The sequence below is a fragment of the Coregonus clupeaformis genome, chromosome 11 (genome assembly GCF_020615455.1).
Source record: "Coregonus clupeaformis isolate EN_2021a chromosome 11, ASM2061545v1, whole genome shotgun sequence".
Classification (NCBI taxonomy): Eukaryota; Metazoa; Chordata; class Actinopteri; order Salmoniformes; family Salmonidae; genus Coregonus; species Coregonus clupeaformis.
Genome location: NC_059202.1, coordinates 21872579 through 21887647, shown reverse-complemented (window position 1 = coordinate 21887647; position 15069 = coordinate 21872579). Strand labels below are relative to the sequence as shown.

The 15069-nt window shown below is 39.3% G+C and overlaps 2 protein-coding genes across 4 annotated transcripts; one reads left to right on the top strand and one right to left on the bottom strand.

Moving 5' to 3' along the window:
- Positions 1 to 5535: 5535 nt before the first annotated feature.
- LOC121576530 lies at positions 5536 to 7308 on the top strand. The gene is made up of 3 exons (XM_041889748.2): positions 5536 to 6415; positions 6661 to 6879; positions 6973 to 7308. Exons 1-3 carry the CDS (start codon positions 6057 to 6059, stop codon positions 7178 to 7180), a joined length of 786 nt encoding a protein of 261 aa, XP_041745682.1. The 5' UTR covers positions 5536 to 6056; the 3' UTR covers positions 7181 to 7308.
- LOC121576529 (G2/M phase-specific E3 ubiquitin-protein ligase) lies at positions 7303 to 13585 on the bottom strand. 3 transcript variants are annotated; one of them, XM_041889746.1, is made up of 12 exons: positions 13127 to 13235; positions 12714 to 13020; positions 12550 to 12629; positions 12223 to 12275; positions 11109 to 11145; positions 10963 to 11030; positions 10751 to 10840; positions 10338 to 10651; positions 10013 to 10191; positions 9611 to 9783; positions 8243 to 8457; positions 7303 to 8167 (listed from the first exon to the last, which is right to left on the bottom strand). In XM_041889746.1, exons 2-12 carry the CDS (start codon positions 13003 to 13005, stop codon positions 7932 to 7934), a joined length of 1737 nt encoding a protein of 578 aa, XP_041745680.1. In that variant the 5' UTR covers positions 13006 to 13020; positions 13127 to 13235; the 3' UTR covers positions 7303 to 7931. The 3 variants fall into 3 exon arrangements, with proteins under 3 accessions (XP_041745680.1, XP_045079413.1, XP_041745681.1); XM_045223478.1 differs by adding an exon at positions 13353 to 13585 and having other exon boundaries at positions 8075 to 8457; positions 13127 to 13247; XM_041889747.2 differs by lacking the exons at positions 7303 to 8167; positions 8243 to 8457; positions 10013 to 10191 and adding an exon at positions 13353 to 13585 and having other exon boundaries at positions 9696 to 9783; positions 13127 to 13247.
- Between the last annotated feature and the right edge of the window lie 1484 nt (positions 13586 to 15069).

Here is a 15069-nt window from a genome sequence, read left to right as displayed (position 1 = left end):
AGACTAATTTGTTAGGAAGAAGAGAGTGGACAGACTAATATGTTAGGAAGAAGAGAGGAGACAGACTAATATGTTAGGAAGAAGAGAGTGGACAGACTAATTTGTTAGGAAGAAGAGAGGAGACAGACTAATATGTTAGGAAGAAGAGAGTGGACAGACTACTATGTTAGGAAGAAGAGAGTGGACAGACTAATATGTTAGGAAGTAGAGAGAGGACAGACTAATTTGTTAGGAAGAAGAGAGTGGACAGACTGATATGTTAGGAAGAAGAGAGTGGACAGACTAATATGTTAGGAAGTAGAGAGAGGACAGACTAATTTGTTAGGAAGAAGAGAGTGGACAGACTAATTTGTTAGGAAGAAGAGAGTGGACAGACTAATATGTTAGGAAGAAGAGAGGAGACAGACTAATATCTTAGGAAGAAGAGAGTGGACAGACTAATTTGTTAGGAAGAAGAGAGGAGACAGACTAATATGTTAGGAAGAAGAGAGTGGACAGACTACTATGTTAGGAAGAAGAGAGTGGACAGACTAATATGTTAGGAAGTAGAGAGAGGACAGACTAATTTGTTAGGAAGAAGAGAGTGGACAGACTAATTTGTTAGGAAGAAGAGAGGAGACAGACTAATATGTTAGGAAGAAGAGAGTGGACAGACTACTATGTTAGGAAGAAGAGAGTGGACAGACTAATATGTTAGGAAGTAGAGAGAGGACAGACTAATTTGTTAGGAAGAAGAGAGTGGACAGACTGATATGTTAGGAAGAAGAGAGTGGACAGACTAATATGTTAGGGAGTAGAGAGAGGACAGACTAATTTGTTAGGAAGAAGAGAGTGGACAGACTAATTTGTTAGGAAGAAGAGAGTGGACAGACTAATATGTTAGGAAGAAGAGAGGAGACAGACTAATATGTTAGGAAGAAGAGAGTGGACAGACTAATTTGTTAGGAAGAAGAGAGGAGACAGACTAATATGTTAGGAAGAAGAGAGTGGACAGACTACTATGTTAGGAAGAAGAGAGTGGACAGACTAATATGTTAGGAAGTAGAGAGAGGACAGACTAATTTGTTAGGAAGAAGAGAGTGGACAGACTGATTTGTTAGGAAGAAGAGAGTGGACAGACTAATATGTTAGGAAGAAGAGAGTGGACAGACTAATATGTTAGGAAGTAGAGAGAGGACAGACTAATTTGTTAGGAAGAAGAGAGTGGACAGACTGATTTGTTAGGAAGAAGAGAGTGGACAGACTAATATGTTAGGAAGAAGAGAGTGGACAGACTAATATGTTAGGAAGAAGAGAGTGGACAGACTAATATGTTAGGAAGAAGAGAGTGGACAGACTAATATGTTAGGAAGTAGAGAGAGGACAGACTAATTTGTTAGGAAGAAGAGAGTGGACAGACTGATTTGTTAGGAAGAAGAGAGTGGACAGACTAATATGTTAGGAAGAAGAGAGTGGACAGACTAATATGTTAGGAAGAAGAGAGTGGACAGACTAATATGTTAGGAAGAAGAGAGTGGACAGACTAATATGTTAGGAAGAAGAGAGTGGACAGACTAATATGTTAGGAAGAAGAGAGGAGACAGACTAATATGTTAGGAAGAAGAGAGTGGACAGACTACTATGTTAGGAAGAAGAGAGTGGACAGACTAATATGTTAGGAAGTAGAGAGAGGACAGACTAATTTGTTAGGAAGAAGAGAGTGGACAGACTGATATGTTAGGAAGAAGAGAGTGGACAGACTAATATGTTAGGAAGTAGAGAGAGGACAGACTAATTTGTTAGGAAGAAGAGAGTGGACAGACTAATTTGTTAGGAAGAAGAGAGTGGACAGACTAATATGTTAGGAAGAAGAGAGGAGACAGACTAATATGTTAGGAAGAAGAGAGTGGACAGACTAATTTGTTAGGAAGAAGAGAGGAGACAGACTAATATGTTAGGAAGAAGAGAGTGGACAGACTACTATGTTAGGAAGAAGAGAGTGGACAGACTAATATGTTAGGAAGTAGAGAGAGGACAGACTAATTTGTTAGGAAGAAGAGAGTGGACAGACTGATTTGTTAGGAAGAAGAGAGTGGACAGACTAATATGTTAGGAAGAAGAGAGTGGACAGACTAATATGTTAGGAAGAAGAGAGTGGACAGACTAATTTGTTAGGAAGAAGAGAGGAGACAGACTAATATGTTAGGAAGAAGAGAGTGGACAGACTACTATGTTAGGAAGAAGAGAGTGGACAGACTAATATGTTAGGAAGTAGAGAGAGGACAGACTAATTTGTTAGGAAGAAGAGAGTGGACAGACTGATTTGTTAGGAAGAAGAGAGTGGACAGACTAATATGTTAGGAAGAAGAGAGTGGACAGACTAATATGTTAGGAAGTAGAGAGAGGACAGACTAATTTGTTAGGAAGAAGAGAGTGGACAGACTGATTTGTTAGGAAGAAGAGAGTGGACAGACTAATATGTTCGGAAGAAGAGAGTGGACAGACTAATATGTTAGGAAGAAGAGAGGAGATACTGCAACACAGTATGTCCAGTTTCACTGTGATGGAGAGAGCAAAGAGAGAGAAAGAGAGAGAAAAGAGAGATGAATAGCTAGAGTCTGCTGGAGACAGAACAGTTCACATCTGTCAACCTATCCCAGCTGCTGTTCCAAAACTTCCAAACGCCTAGAGCAGAGGACTATGGGATTGACATCAGACAACCCTCTCCGTCGGTCATGTCTAAATGGGATACAGCTTTTGTGAAATTTACATCAAACGTTTTTTATTTTATTTATTTTTTGCATTTTAGCTAACCCTAACCCTATTTCCTAACCTGCTACGTTAATTATCCTAACCTGCTACTGAAAGTCAATTTTGACAAAAGCTGTAGCCTTTCTTGCAACACCCTGTCAATGGCCATGTCCTTATACTAGTCTAAAATGTCTGCCTTTCCTTATCTTCCTTTCTGACTTGCCCTCCTTCTACAGCCCTAAACAGACTCAGTAAATTACAGTGAGAGGTGGGAAACCCTTCCAGTTCATTTGCCAATCATTTGCTATGAGGGGAAGAAGAGGTGAGAACATGAGGACAGCCCCTAGCGCTCAATCCTGGTTCTCTCTATCTCTCCCTCTATATTTATCCATCCCTCCTTGCTTAACTGTCCCTCAACCCATCAATGCTTCTGTTTTCTCTCTTTGCCCTCTCATCCTCCTTCCACCTATTTCTCTCTCTCTCTCTCTCTCTCTCTCTCTCTCTCTCTCTCTCTCTCTCTCTCTCTCTCTCCCTCTCTCTCTGACAGGGGACCTTCACCCGCCGATTCAAAGAGCTCACATATGCAGCATTCACAGGGGAGCATTTCTCTTCTCCCATAGGGCTCTGGTCAAAAGTAGTGCACTATATAGGGATTATATATATATATATATGGAATAGGGTGCCATTTGGGATACACAACCATTGTTGTGCCTATGTGAGTCACTTCAGAAATGGTTTCCGCTGCTATGGCTTTGTTAACACTGCAAGGTGTATTTATAAATGCTGGGTGGGCGACAAGCATTCTAATGAAAAGGAATCTACAAGAGGGTTAGTCATAAAAAGACATCTCAGGTGGAAAATAGGTTAAAATAAATAATAAATTAGCTCCAGGGGATGTTACTCAACGGCTCACTATTAACAGTTGTTGCAACCAAACAGCTTTTTGGGTAATTTTATTGACAGTTTATGATGGAGAAAAGGTACCAGACATTGGAGTATCCAAGTGCATCTGTTTGGTTTGACACGTGTTTTATGACTTTTAAGACAATGGGCTCTATTTTCGGCTGGCGTTAAGGCGACGCTAGTTTGCATTTTCGTCAAGTAAAAACAGGCAAACTGGCAGGTTCGGCAATTTACCCATCTAACATCAGCACTCTTGCCCTCGGAAGGGAGGGTTTGGAAATATTTTAGGCGTGATCTCAAAAACATGATCCAAAGTGCTAATTTCAGGCTGCGCTGGTAGGGAATTAAGACCGACCAAAATCTGGTTTTAGTGGTAACACAGTTGGTTATGGCCTGAATTTCAACAGCGGAAACGCAGCCTATCCAGCCGTGACGCACACTGCCCATATGCGCTTGGAACAAGAGTAGCCTAATGTACCTGTTTACTTCGTATTTAGAAACATATATATATATATATTTTTTTCATTTAGTTTTATTTGGTTAAAAACCAAGCATAGCTTCCCATCCTCTCAATGAAGGCTTTTTCTTTGTCCTACACAATGCAATCGCAAAGTAGTCAAGACTGTCAATAAAGGGTTTGGCTCCAGAGACTGCTTCGAAATAAATCACCAAAACTTTATTAAAATATCAAGTTTGAGAGGAGTAAAACAGTGAGCTGACATTCCCTTTGAATCTTTGCATTGTAGGCAGGCTCACATTATTTTAGCCATGCAATCTTCCTTTGTAGTGTGTGTGTGTGTGGTTCAGAGTGGATGTTCTGTTTGTGTGTTCTGGTTATTACATGTGTGCTGAGTTGCGGCTGACGATAGTGGGCGTGGCTTCGGTCCGGAGTCCTGGCAGCTGTGGTTGAGTGACTGATTGACTAGAGTACATAAACAGTTTGCCGTGTGAGCCAAACTTTTTGTTTGGCTGTTTGTCTGAGGATTTGGTTATTGGTTGATTTGATTTATTTTTGTTTGTGTTCCAGCCTGTCCTCCTGATGTACTCCACCCTACCTGGGTCCTGGAGAAGGGAAAGGTAGTTCTGCCCATGGGTGTACATTCACAAGTAGATAACCCACTGTTTTACACACTAGGTTAGCCGGGCGGGTGTCACCACTGTATTTGTGGTAACAGGTAGGAAAGCGGGTTAAGGCTTAGAGTGTGTTAGGAAGGATTAGGTGTGTAGAAGAGGAGGGACCTTTTGTTTATTTTTCATTACTTGGACCCCGTTCCCAAACATTCCCTTCTCTTACCATCCCTGGTTTGTTTGATTGGTCTTTGTACTATTACTGTTTCTTTATGGCTGTTGTACATTATTTTGTTTAGTACTTTACTAAACGTCCCCAGAGGGCTAACATTGAGTTCTTGTTTTTGTGTCTGGTTATTTTAGTTAGTTACACACCACATTTCTTCCCCATCCAGCTAGTTTACATTGTGTGTGCAGGCCGGGCATTTACGTCTCCTCCTCAGACGAGCTACACCCGAGGGGGGAACCTAACATGGGGGCTCGTCCGGGATTTGAACCCGGGACCTCTTGTAAGTGTGACATAGCCTATTTAAAACAAGTTGTTGTTTCATTTTGTTTAGAATTTGATTAGAAATATTCATTCTCATTTTAGGCCTTATCAATAATTAATTGAATCTTGCTTATTGACAATGTTTGGCATGTCCATGCTCACCCATAATGTAATTTACAGTAGGCCTAGCTACGGTGGCCGGGAAGTGCAAAGCAACATTACAAAGAATGAAACACTTTTACAAAGCTCGAGACAAATTTACATTTTGGAAAACAAATTTACATTTTATAAAACAAATTTACATTTTAGAAAACAAATTTACATTTTAGAAAACAAATTTACATTTTAGAAAACAAATTAACAAGACGCAAAACACTTTTACCAGTCCCGAAACAAATTTACAAATGACAGATTCGTCACGGAAAGGGAATGTACCATATACCGGAAGTGACGAGCGTGGTCTTTTCGTGTTTTTGTTGTGGAGTTTATGTCGTCAAAGAAGTTTATGGTGACCGCCCGAACATGGACTGCGGCCGAGGGATGTTTTGCCCGTTTTGTGGCAAACACGTGAACAGCTTAACGCGGTTTTGCTTTACGTGTGGTCGGTGTTTGGAGTTTTTAAAGGACGCGGACCAGACGGAAACACCAGACATACTGCATCATTGCGTTCAATATTTTAACGAGGGTCACTCGTACGCTGTAATCGTGGACATGATGTCAAGTCTACACGGTGTAAACATCAGCTTGAGGACTCTTAAAAGTAAACTGAACGAAGCCGGGTTGTACCGCAGAAAGGATTATTCCTCGCCAAACGCCGTGAGTAACGCCATCAGATTTGAACTTCGTGGACCTGGACAACTACTCAATGGGACCTAACTATATGTGGCACGCAGATGGTTATGACAAACTTAAGCCATTCGGTTTGGCCATTTCGGGATGCATAGATGGATTTTCACGTAAAGTATTGTGGCTTCAATGTGGACCAACAAATAATAACCCAACAGTGATTGCTCACTATTTCATGTCATGTGTGCGAAACCTCGGTGTCATCCCCATGAGACTGAGGACTGATTGCGGCACTGAGAACGACATAATGGCTGCAATTCAATGTACCCTACGCCACCATCACAGTGACTACTACTCTGGAGCGTCCAGCCACATGTACGGCTCATCTATAAATAACCAGCGTATTGAGTCCTGGTGGTCTATATTTAGAAAGGGAAGGTGAGTTGTCTTCATAAAGGGTCATTGCATCTTTTGGTCATTCGATTTTCTTCTCAGGAACGATTAATGAAAAACGAGCACAATAATTATCAATACAAATTTGTAAAGCAAATCCTGCCCGTCAGGAAAAGTAGCTGTTCCTGAAAAGAAAATCGAATGACCAAAAGATGCACAGACCATACATTTCATTATAACTAACCTTTATTATTTATAGTATAACTAAACATTTGTATCCATTTCTATAGGTCTCAGTTCTGGATGGAGTTATTTGCCGACCTTAGAGATGCCGGATACTTCAACGGGAGTCATGAGCATCAATGCCTATTGAGATATTGCTTTGGTGATGTTATTCAGAAGGACTTGGATGAGTGTGTGAGACTGTGGAACAGCCACAGGATTCACCCTTCCAGAACAGCAGCATGTCCAGGAGGAGTGCCCAATGAACTCTACTACTTACCACACAGGTGATACATTGGTGATAATAAACAGATAAAAGCATTAATGTAACGTTTTAGCTTAAATGAAATAAATGCAATTATGTATTCTATTTAACATAGGTTTGGCTCCAGAGACTGCGGATTTCAAAGTGAACAAGCTGAACTGGATGCCCTTCCTGAGGCTAGCCTGTCAATGACTCCTTGTGGGGACCCAAACATGCAGGAGTACTTGGACTTTGCCATGGAACACAATCAGTTACAGAAGCCAGACAACTGGGAGTCTGCATCCGAACTGTACATGAAACTAAAAGAAATGGCTCAGCTATGAAATGATCAAAAAGGGAGGGTTTTTTGTAGTGGTGGAATACTGCTGTCTGTCTGAACACAATATTTATGAATCTGTCACCCAAAGCTTAATTGTTTTTAAGTGTGAAGTAAATTAATCAAAAATAGTAATCAGTATTTATTACACTTTTGTAGTATTGAGAGTAATGGATCTAAAACATTTTCAAAATGTTTACTGTGAGAAAAGAACATGCTCACATACAGTAACATTATAAAAACAACTTTGGCAACTGCACTTTAAAAGTGCACCTTTAATAGGGTTGGGCATCAAGAACCAATTCCTACTTGGAATAGTTAAAAATTACGATTCCATCGGAATTGTTTCTTTATTGGAATCGTTTTGGAGGATTGGGTTTCAAATCTGATCATGGGTTCCAAATTTAACATGCGCAAGTTTTGGTTTCTGTCGCAGCCAGGTGCTTGTTGTGTTGCAGCCATGGAGCACAGTAAGCGGTGCTCTAGTGTGGCTTTATTTTACATTGAAAAAGCCCCGTCAAACTGCAACCCACCTTTGAATCAAAATAAAACTTTCCTCTTATTTGTGAAATAAGCATGTGACCCGTTTCAACTCCACCACTCAAAGAATTGGAATCGAGAATCGATAAGAACCGGAATCAAAAGGAAGAATCGGAATTGGAATCAGAATCGTTAAAATCTAAATGATGCCCAACCCTAACCTTTAACAACAACAACTTTTTCAGAGTCTTAACTCTAGGGGTCATCCATCATATAGCTTAGAAACAGCCGAATCCTGGACTATTTTGAATTCCAAAGTCCATTTGTGACTTAAACAAAGTGTATGAGTCTAGGAGTGGTAATCTCAAGGAGTTTGAACATGTATTTGCCATTGGGAACGCAGAGTCCTCCAGGAACTCTATTTGAGGCAGTGGTTCCAAGCCAGATGGGGGAAGTGAAGACAGCCCAGTAGCAAACATCAAAACATCTTCCACAGACACAGCAGCCTGGCCTTCTGCAAAGAAAAACAATTCAGATACATCACTGCCATGTGTTTTCTTAACTAGTTATAAAAAACAAACTAACAAACCTTCACAATCAAGGAGATAGTCTGCCCAGTAGGCCATGGTTTGACTTTCTTTAAGTCTTCGATTACTCCCCGAAGGACTGAGGTCAGGTTTGAAGAGTCTCTCAAGTTCAAAAGCAGTGAGTCGCCTTTCAGAGTGGCACATGACAGGGGCCAGCAAAGTAGGGTGTTGCTGTAGTGCAGTCAAAAACTCCAGGGTTGAAAGACCATCTCTGAATCTACAGAGTGAACACAAACATTGTTTCACTGCTGTGTAGTGCCAATTGAATTTAAAATTATCTAAAGAAAACTATTAAATATTCTCTTCTCTACAATTACTATCCACCTTAACATTGTTGAAAATTGATTTCAAAAACCCTATTTTTGCATTGCACATTAAACGTTAATTGTTACAAACTGTAAGTATAACACACAGAAACAAAAGACTGGAATGACACAGACGGATGGGTGGCTTGAGCACTCACACGATGCGTTCAGAAAGTCTACACACCCATTGCACTTTTTCACAACTTTGTTTCGTTATAGATTCAATTTAAAATAGTAATATTAATATTTTTCCTCATCAGCCTACACACAATACATCATAATGACAAAGCAAAAACAAGTTTTTAGAAATTGTAGCAAATTTAATAAAAATTAAAAACTGGAATATCACATTCGCACAAGTTAATTAACCATTTTCTCAGTACACTGTTGAAGCACCTTTGGAAGTAATTCCAGCCTGGATTCCTCGTGTATGAAGCTACAGGCTTTACACACAACATCACCACACTCTTTATATCTGATTTTCAGGGACATTTACAAGAGATACTAAAACCTCTCTGCATGTCAGGATCTCTATGAGAACTGAGGGCAGAAATAGATCCATATGTAAATGACACTGCTACAGTATGGAGCAGGTGGTTGGATAAACAGCAGCAAGTCATCAAGGGTTTGATGGGTAAAGTGAGCCTCAAACCATCATTCTGCTGCCAGATGTGCAGCAGAGGTGGATGGATCACTTTAAGGGGTAACTGGACTGATTTTCCTCTATGGAAGAGTTAGTCAGGAGGAGAAACCTAAGATCTAATTTCTGTTTTTGCTTTGTCATTATGATGTATTGTGTGTAGATTGATGAGGAAAAGGATTTAAATATATTTTAAATTGAATCTATAAAGGTGTGCAGACTTAATGAAGGCACTGTAGTTTGACACAGAATGAAGTGACATCACATATCCGTTGAAATACACTAAGGTACAAATTCTGATTAAGGACAAATTGATAACAGATATACATACTTGCATAAACCAAAGATGGGGACCATGAGGCATTCCAAACAAAAAATTCATACATAAATAAATAAAAATCTCATCACTACAAATATCATCTTACCTGTCAATTACAGATGAGTTGCGGTCAATGATATACCATTGGAGGTAGTCTGACACGATTTCTTTATTTTCTTCCACAGTAGCCACATGTCTCAGACAACCTGCTGTCTGTAACATTGTGCTGTGTCTCATCATACATTCTTGCAGAGCATCCAATGAAGCAGCATTCTCAATCTGAAAGACATGAAAATGGGCAAAAACACCCCAGTCAATAACTGTATGCACTGTATCTCCTTGCCTATTTTTTTAATAACGTACATAGCAAGGTGTAATCTTACACTATCAAAAACTAATAAATTAATTAAATATATTCCGCACGTGATATAGGAAGTAAACATTGTCTCAAAAACACTGCAGTAAGTATGAAAAACTCTGCCCTACCATACCCTTATGCTATTCTCACCTCTTGCAAAGCTTTCCCTATTTCTTCATCAGTTATTAAATTATTTGTTGCTTTGAATGAAGGCTGGCCTGCAAGATAATGTACAAGATCTTCTGACAGGAAATGGGGTCCTGGACCTCCATGCACAACTGACACAGCAATCATCTTTCCTGCCAAGTAGTATTCATCCTCCCTAACAGCTGTGAATGAATTCATATTGCAAAATTAAAACAATGCATTACTGTATATACTGTAATATGCAAGCATATGTCATGTGATATATCTGGTCAATGAGCATTAACCAACCATTAGTAGCCTATAGTACACATCCAACCAATATGCATACCCTTTGCATTGTAGACCAAGAACCGATGTCCTTCTGGTCCATCAAAAATGGGCCGGTCTTTTAGGTGTTTCATCAGTAGAGTTAAAAACTCTCGTCTTGGACCACCAGTGTCAATTCCCTCTTCCAGAACACCAGTATCATCAGTAAATTTCACCAGCATGTCACAGGTTTCAGAATATGTTGTACGCTTGAAACCTCTGACTGCCCCATCCCAAACATTATCCCTTGAGATGTTAAACCGGCGGACTTTTTTATGATCAATAGGAAGAGACAGGTTTGCTACGATGTCAGGTAATGCAATGTCCGTCTCCTCCCTGTAATGACAAAAAGTTAATTCATTTGTGGATATTCCAGATATACAAGAACTATTGTACAGTGAAAAAACTGGAGGGCTATAGTCAAAAGCATATTACATTGCTGTGTGTTGGAAATTCTTCACATTGACAGCAACCGGCTCTTCGTCCTCCTGCTCAACATTTGGTGAATACAGGTCTGTGTATTTACTGTTGGGAAATTGCCATTTCCATGTTAAAACATCTTACAAACAAAAATGTCTTCCCCATGTAATCAGTTCAATACATTTAAATTATGTCAGTCATTATCTTTTCTTTTTTTTTTTACTTACCTGTAGCAAGACATTTTTTCTGGATTTGCTTCTGGTGGATCCAGATCCTCAGCATCAGATATTACTATCTGAAAAAAAGATTAAAATGTCTGAAACAACAACACTGAAAGCAAGAAATGTCATGCTGCCACACTCTGCCTTATTACCTGTCCAGGCTGAATTCTTGATTGTCCTGGTGCATCTCTGAAACATGATAAAACATATTAAAATGATTAGCTCCATGATAAAGGCTATAATGTAGCTTTGATTAGCATGTAGTAGTAGAGGGAACAGAAAGATGTATTTAAAAAAAAGATTATTTTGAGAACATGTGGATAGGAGCGCTTCCTGGACTCAAATCTGAGTTAGTTTGAGTTTCTTTTTTAATGGAAAAGGTATAAAATAAAAGAAAGCTCAAACTACTATTTTTTAACTATTAAAATGCTTGTATTGCAAGTGGCCAAGCCATACAGAACCAATTTAAAAGAACTTTAATGCGTTTTTGCATCTAGCCTTCGTCAGCGAGTCAAACAGATGAAATGAGAGACAATGGGTCTTTTCTAGTGTCCAAGGTGTTCTGGGCTAGAGTAGGTGTTGTAGACATCTTAAAACCAGTAGGTGTCCTTCAGGCCTACAATAGTCAAATCATGTAAACATTATGTATATGGATGTGTCCCATGTTTCCTATTGGTGGATTACCACTAGAAAAAACCCAGTGTCTCTCATTACATCTATTTGACTCCCTGACAAAGGCTAGATGCCGAAACGTGTTGGAGTTCTTTAAGTTGGTTCTGGATGACCGTGCCACTTCAGTAAAGGCCTATAGTACCTATGCAGGATCGACAGTGATGTGGGACATATGAATGGACAGTGGATACCCCCACTTCATTCTCACGTGTTTTTTTTAATGGTTTGGTTAATTTTTGTTTATTCAACTGCAAGAGCAACTGTATTTCAGTGGGTTTATTCTGTAAAGCTCTGCTCACACAGGCAGCTGTGGGTCCTTTAGGTAGGGAGCGAGGGGGCACCGCAGTCAGTTACAGAAACAGCTGATAGCATGTAGCAACGTTGAGCTTATGTGCAGCAATATAAATGTATGTATAATGTGTATGTGAATAAGTAGTGAAATATCTGCTAGTAGTTTTATCAGTTTTGTGAGTTAAATAAAAAAAAAAGGTGAAATTGCACTTTACCTGGTATTGAAAGCACTGTAGCCCAACAAAATATGAATTATTATTGCACGTGTGAAAATTCCTTTGTGTCCAAGTGTGCAACACCTACCTTTCATCGTCCAGCTTGTGTTTGGGAGTACTTCGATTTTGTGGTTCAAAAACCTGAGAGGAAACGGATAAAATGATCAACAACTTTCAACAGGTTCCATTATTTTTCCATTACCACATACAGTATATATCAATGCTGAATGGTTGTCTGTGTTACTGTATAATAGTTACTGCAAAATAATCAAAACAAGCCTTTTTCCACTAAAATATTGACCAGGACATTGATTTTATGCTTAAAATCCAATGTACATCTAATTAATAAATTATATGAAAATGAATAAATACAAACATACATAAACATTTTAAAAAAGAGAAATAACTGATGTACCAAAGTGTCAGCACGATTGAGTTCTGCTGTGCTCCTTGTTGTGATGACAATTTCAGAATCAGAGTCTGAGGTATCATCCACTGAAAAAAATAATTCAAACAACCATCTATCCTCCAGCAGAGTATCTAAATATGTAAAAATATTGAATCATGAGATCCACTAACCTCTTTTATAGTGTTTTTCTAGGCAAATGAAAAAAGTGATCCTGGAATATGCCTTTCCTATTTCCTTTTTATATTCTGCCAATTTGAATGGCCTTTCTGACCCAGGCACATGAACCACCTCTGAGCAGTCTGGATACAAAAGGACATAAGGTCCTTCGTGCATGTCCTTGTTAAATGTTGTCATTTTCTGGACAGCTTGTTTCAGTAGATCAGGTGCTGCTACCTCTGGGTCTGTAAATAACTGTAGTGTTTTCCCTCTTAGAGGTTTTAAATCAGTTCCACTTGGCACCATCAATCCTACGTTTATCTAGTAAAATAACAAAGATATAATTAATGTATACATAGGTAAAATAAATATACACAAATACATATAGAGCATTGCAAAATTGTATAGGACGGTCAGTACACCTTACCTGGACGTGTTTTCTTTTTTAGGCCTATATCTTCCTTTTGGCCCATAGTTAAAAGACTGTCGTTCTTTTGATTTCGAGCTTCTGTACTCCATGTACTGTTTGTATGATGGGCATGGTTGTTCTGCAGAAATGGACAGAGTTCCGAAACAGAAAGTTAGAAGCCGCTCAAAAAATCATTAGCGTTACTGTCCTTAGATAGCTAGCGTTTTGGTTTTGCTAAACTTACTTTGCATAGCACTGTCCGGCTGTCGAGACGTCCCCTGTGTTTCCAATGGTTCCATCTTGTCCGCGTCCTTTAAAAACTCCAAACACCGACCACACGTAAAGCAAAACCGCGTTAAGCTGTTCATGTGTTTGCCACAAAACGGGCAAAACATCCCTCGGCCGCAGTCCATGTTCGGGCGGTCACCATAAACTTATTTGACGCCATAAACTCCACAACAAAAACACGAAAAGACCACGCTCGTCACTTCTGGTATATGGTACATTCCCTTTCCGTGACGAATCTGTCATTTATAAATTTGTTTCGGGACTGGAAAAAGTGTTTTGCGTCTTGTTAATTTGTTTTCTAAAATGTAAATTTGTTTTCTAAAATGTAAATTTGTTTTATAAAATGTAAATTTGTTTTATAAAATGTAAATTTGTTTTCCAAAATGTAAATTTGTTTTCCAAAATGTAAATTTGTCTCGAGCTTTGTAAAAGTGTTTCATTCTTTGTAATGTTGCTTTGCACTTCCCGGCCACCGTACCTAGCCCCTATATCAGTGTGAATGCTATTGAAGCCATGCAACTACATAGAACAATCTGGACTGCAAATGGGTCACGTTAACCTATTCAGCAAAGATGGGATAGGTCTACGTGTTATTTTGTTTCAGTAAGCCATTTAACAAACTATAACGGACTGACATTGGAATTGGAGTTGATTCCAAGGCAATATATAAAAGACCGTAAATACACAACATGAAGCAACCGCATATTTTGACATTGATCACGTTCTCATTGGCCAGTGAGGGGCCAAGCTTCGACACACCCACAACTTGTTTATTCATCAAAACCCTAGCCCTTTCGCGCCAATACCAGCAATTGCCCCGATAACTGTAATAGTGAAAATAGCACAAATATTTCTGACACACCGCTGAACCTATAGCACAGATTTACCATTGCGTTAGGTTTGTAAAAATAGAGCCCAATGTGTGATCGTTTTACTTACATTGTCAACGATCAACCTTATCACATTTTATCTTGACTGGACCTCAATTCACCTGTGTATTACTCAGAATGTTATGAATACAACTAAATTTAGAGCGACGCTCCCCATCCAACCTGACAGAGCTTGAGAGGATCTGCAGAGAAGAATGGGAGAAGTTCCACAAATACAGGTGTGCCAAGCTTGTAGCATCATACCCAAGAAGACTCAAGGCTGTAATCACTGCCAAAGGTGCGTCAACAAAGTACTGAGTAAAGGGTCTGAATACTTATGTAAATGTGATAATTCTGTCGGAAGTTTACATACACCTTAGCCAAATACATTTAAACTCAGTTTTTCACCATTCCTGAGATTTAATCCTAGTAAAAATTCCCTGTCTTAGGTCAGTTAGGACCACTTTATTTTAAGAATGTGAAATGTCAGAATAATAGTAGAGAGATTGATTTATTTCAGCATTTATTGCTTTCATCACATTCCCAGTGGGTCAGAAGTTTACATACATTCAATTTGTATTTGGTAGCATTGCCTTTAAATTGTTTAACTTGGGTCAAACGTTTCGGGTAGACTTCCACAAGCTTCCCACAATAAGTTGGGTGAATTTTGGCCCATTCCTCCTGACAGAGCTGGTGTAACTGAGTCAGGTTTGTAGGCCTCCTTGCTCGCACACGCTTTTTCATTTCTGCCCACAAATTGCTATAGGATTGAGGTCAGGGATTTGTGATGGCCACTGCATTAAC

Excerpts from the sequence above, each read along its gene's own strand:
- LOC121576529 (XM_041889746.1), bottom strand. The coding sequence starts at position 13,005 with ATGGTGCCAAGTGGAACTGATTTAAAACCTCTAAGAGGGAAAACACTA. Across the intron at positions 12,630-12,713 it reads AGAAAAACACTATAAAAGAG|TGGATGATACCTCAGACTCT; the intron begins GTTAGTGGATCT and ends TATTTTTTTCAG. Across the intron at positions 10,652-10,750 it reads AATTTCCAACACACAGCAAT|GGAGGAGACGGACATTGCAT; the intron begins GTAATATGCTTT and ends TTGTCATTACAG.
- LOC121576530 (XM_041889748.2), top strand. The coding sequence starts at position 6,057 with ATGGGACCTAACTATATGTGGCACGCAGATGGTTATGACAAACTTAAG. Across the intron at positions 6,416-6,660 it reads TCTATATTTAGAAAGGGAAG|GTCTCAGTTCTGGATGGAGT; the intron begins GTGAGTTGTCTT and ends CCATTTCTATAG. Across the intron at positions 6,880-6,972 it reads CTCTACTACTTACCACACAG|GTTTGGCTCCAGAGACTGCG; the intron begins GTGATACATTGG and ends TATTTAACATAG.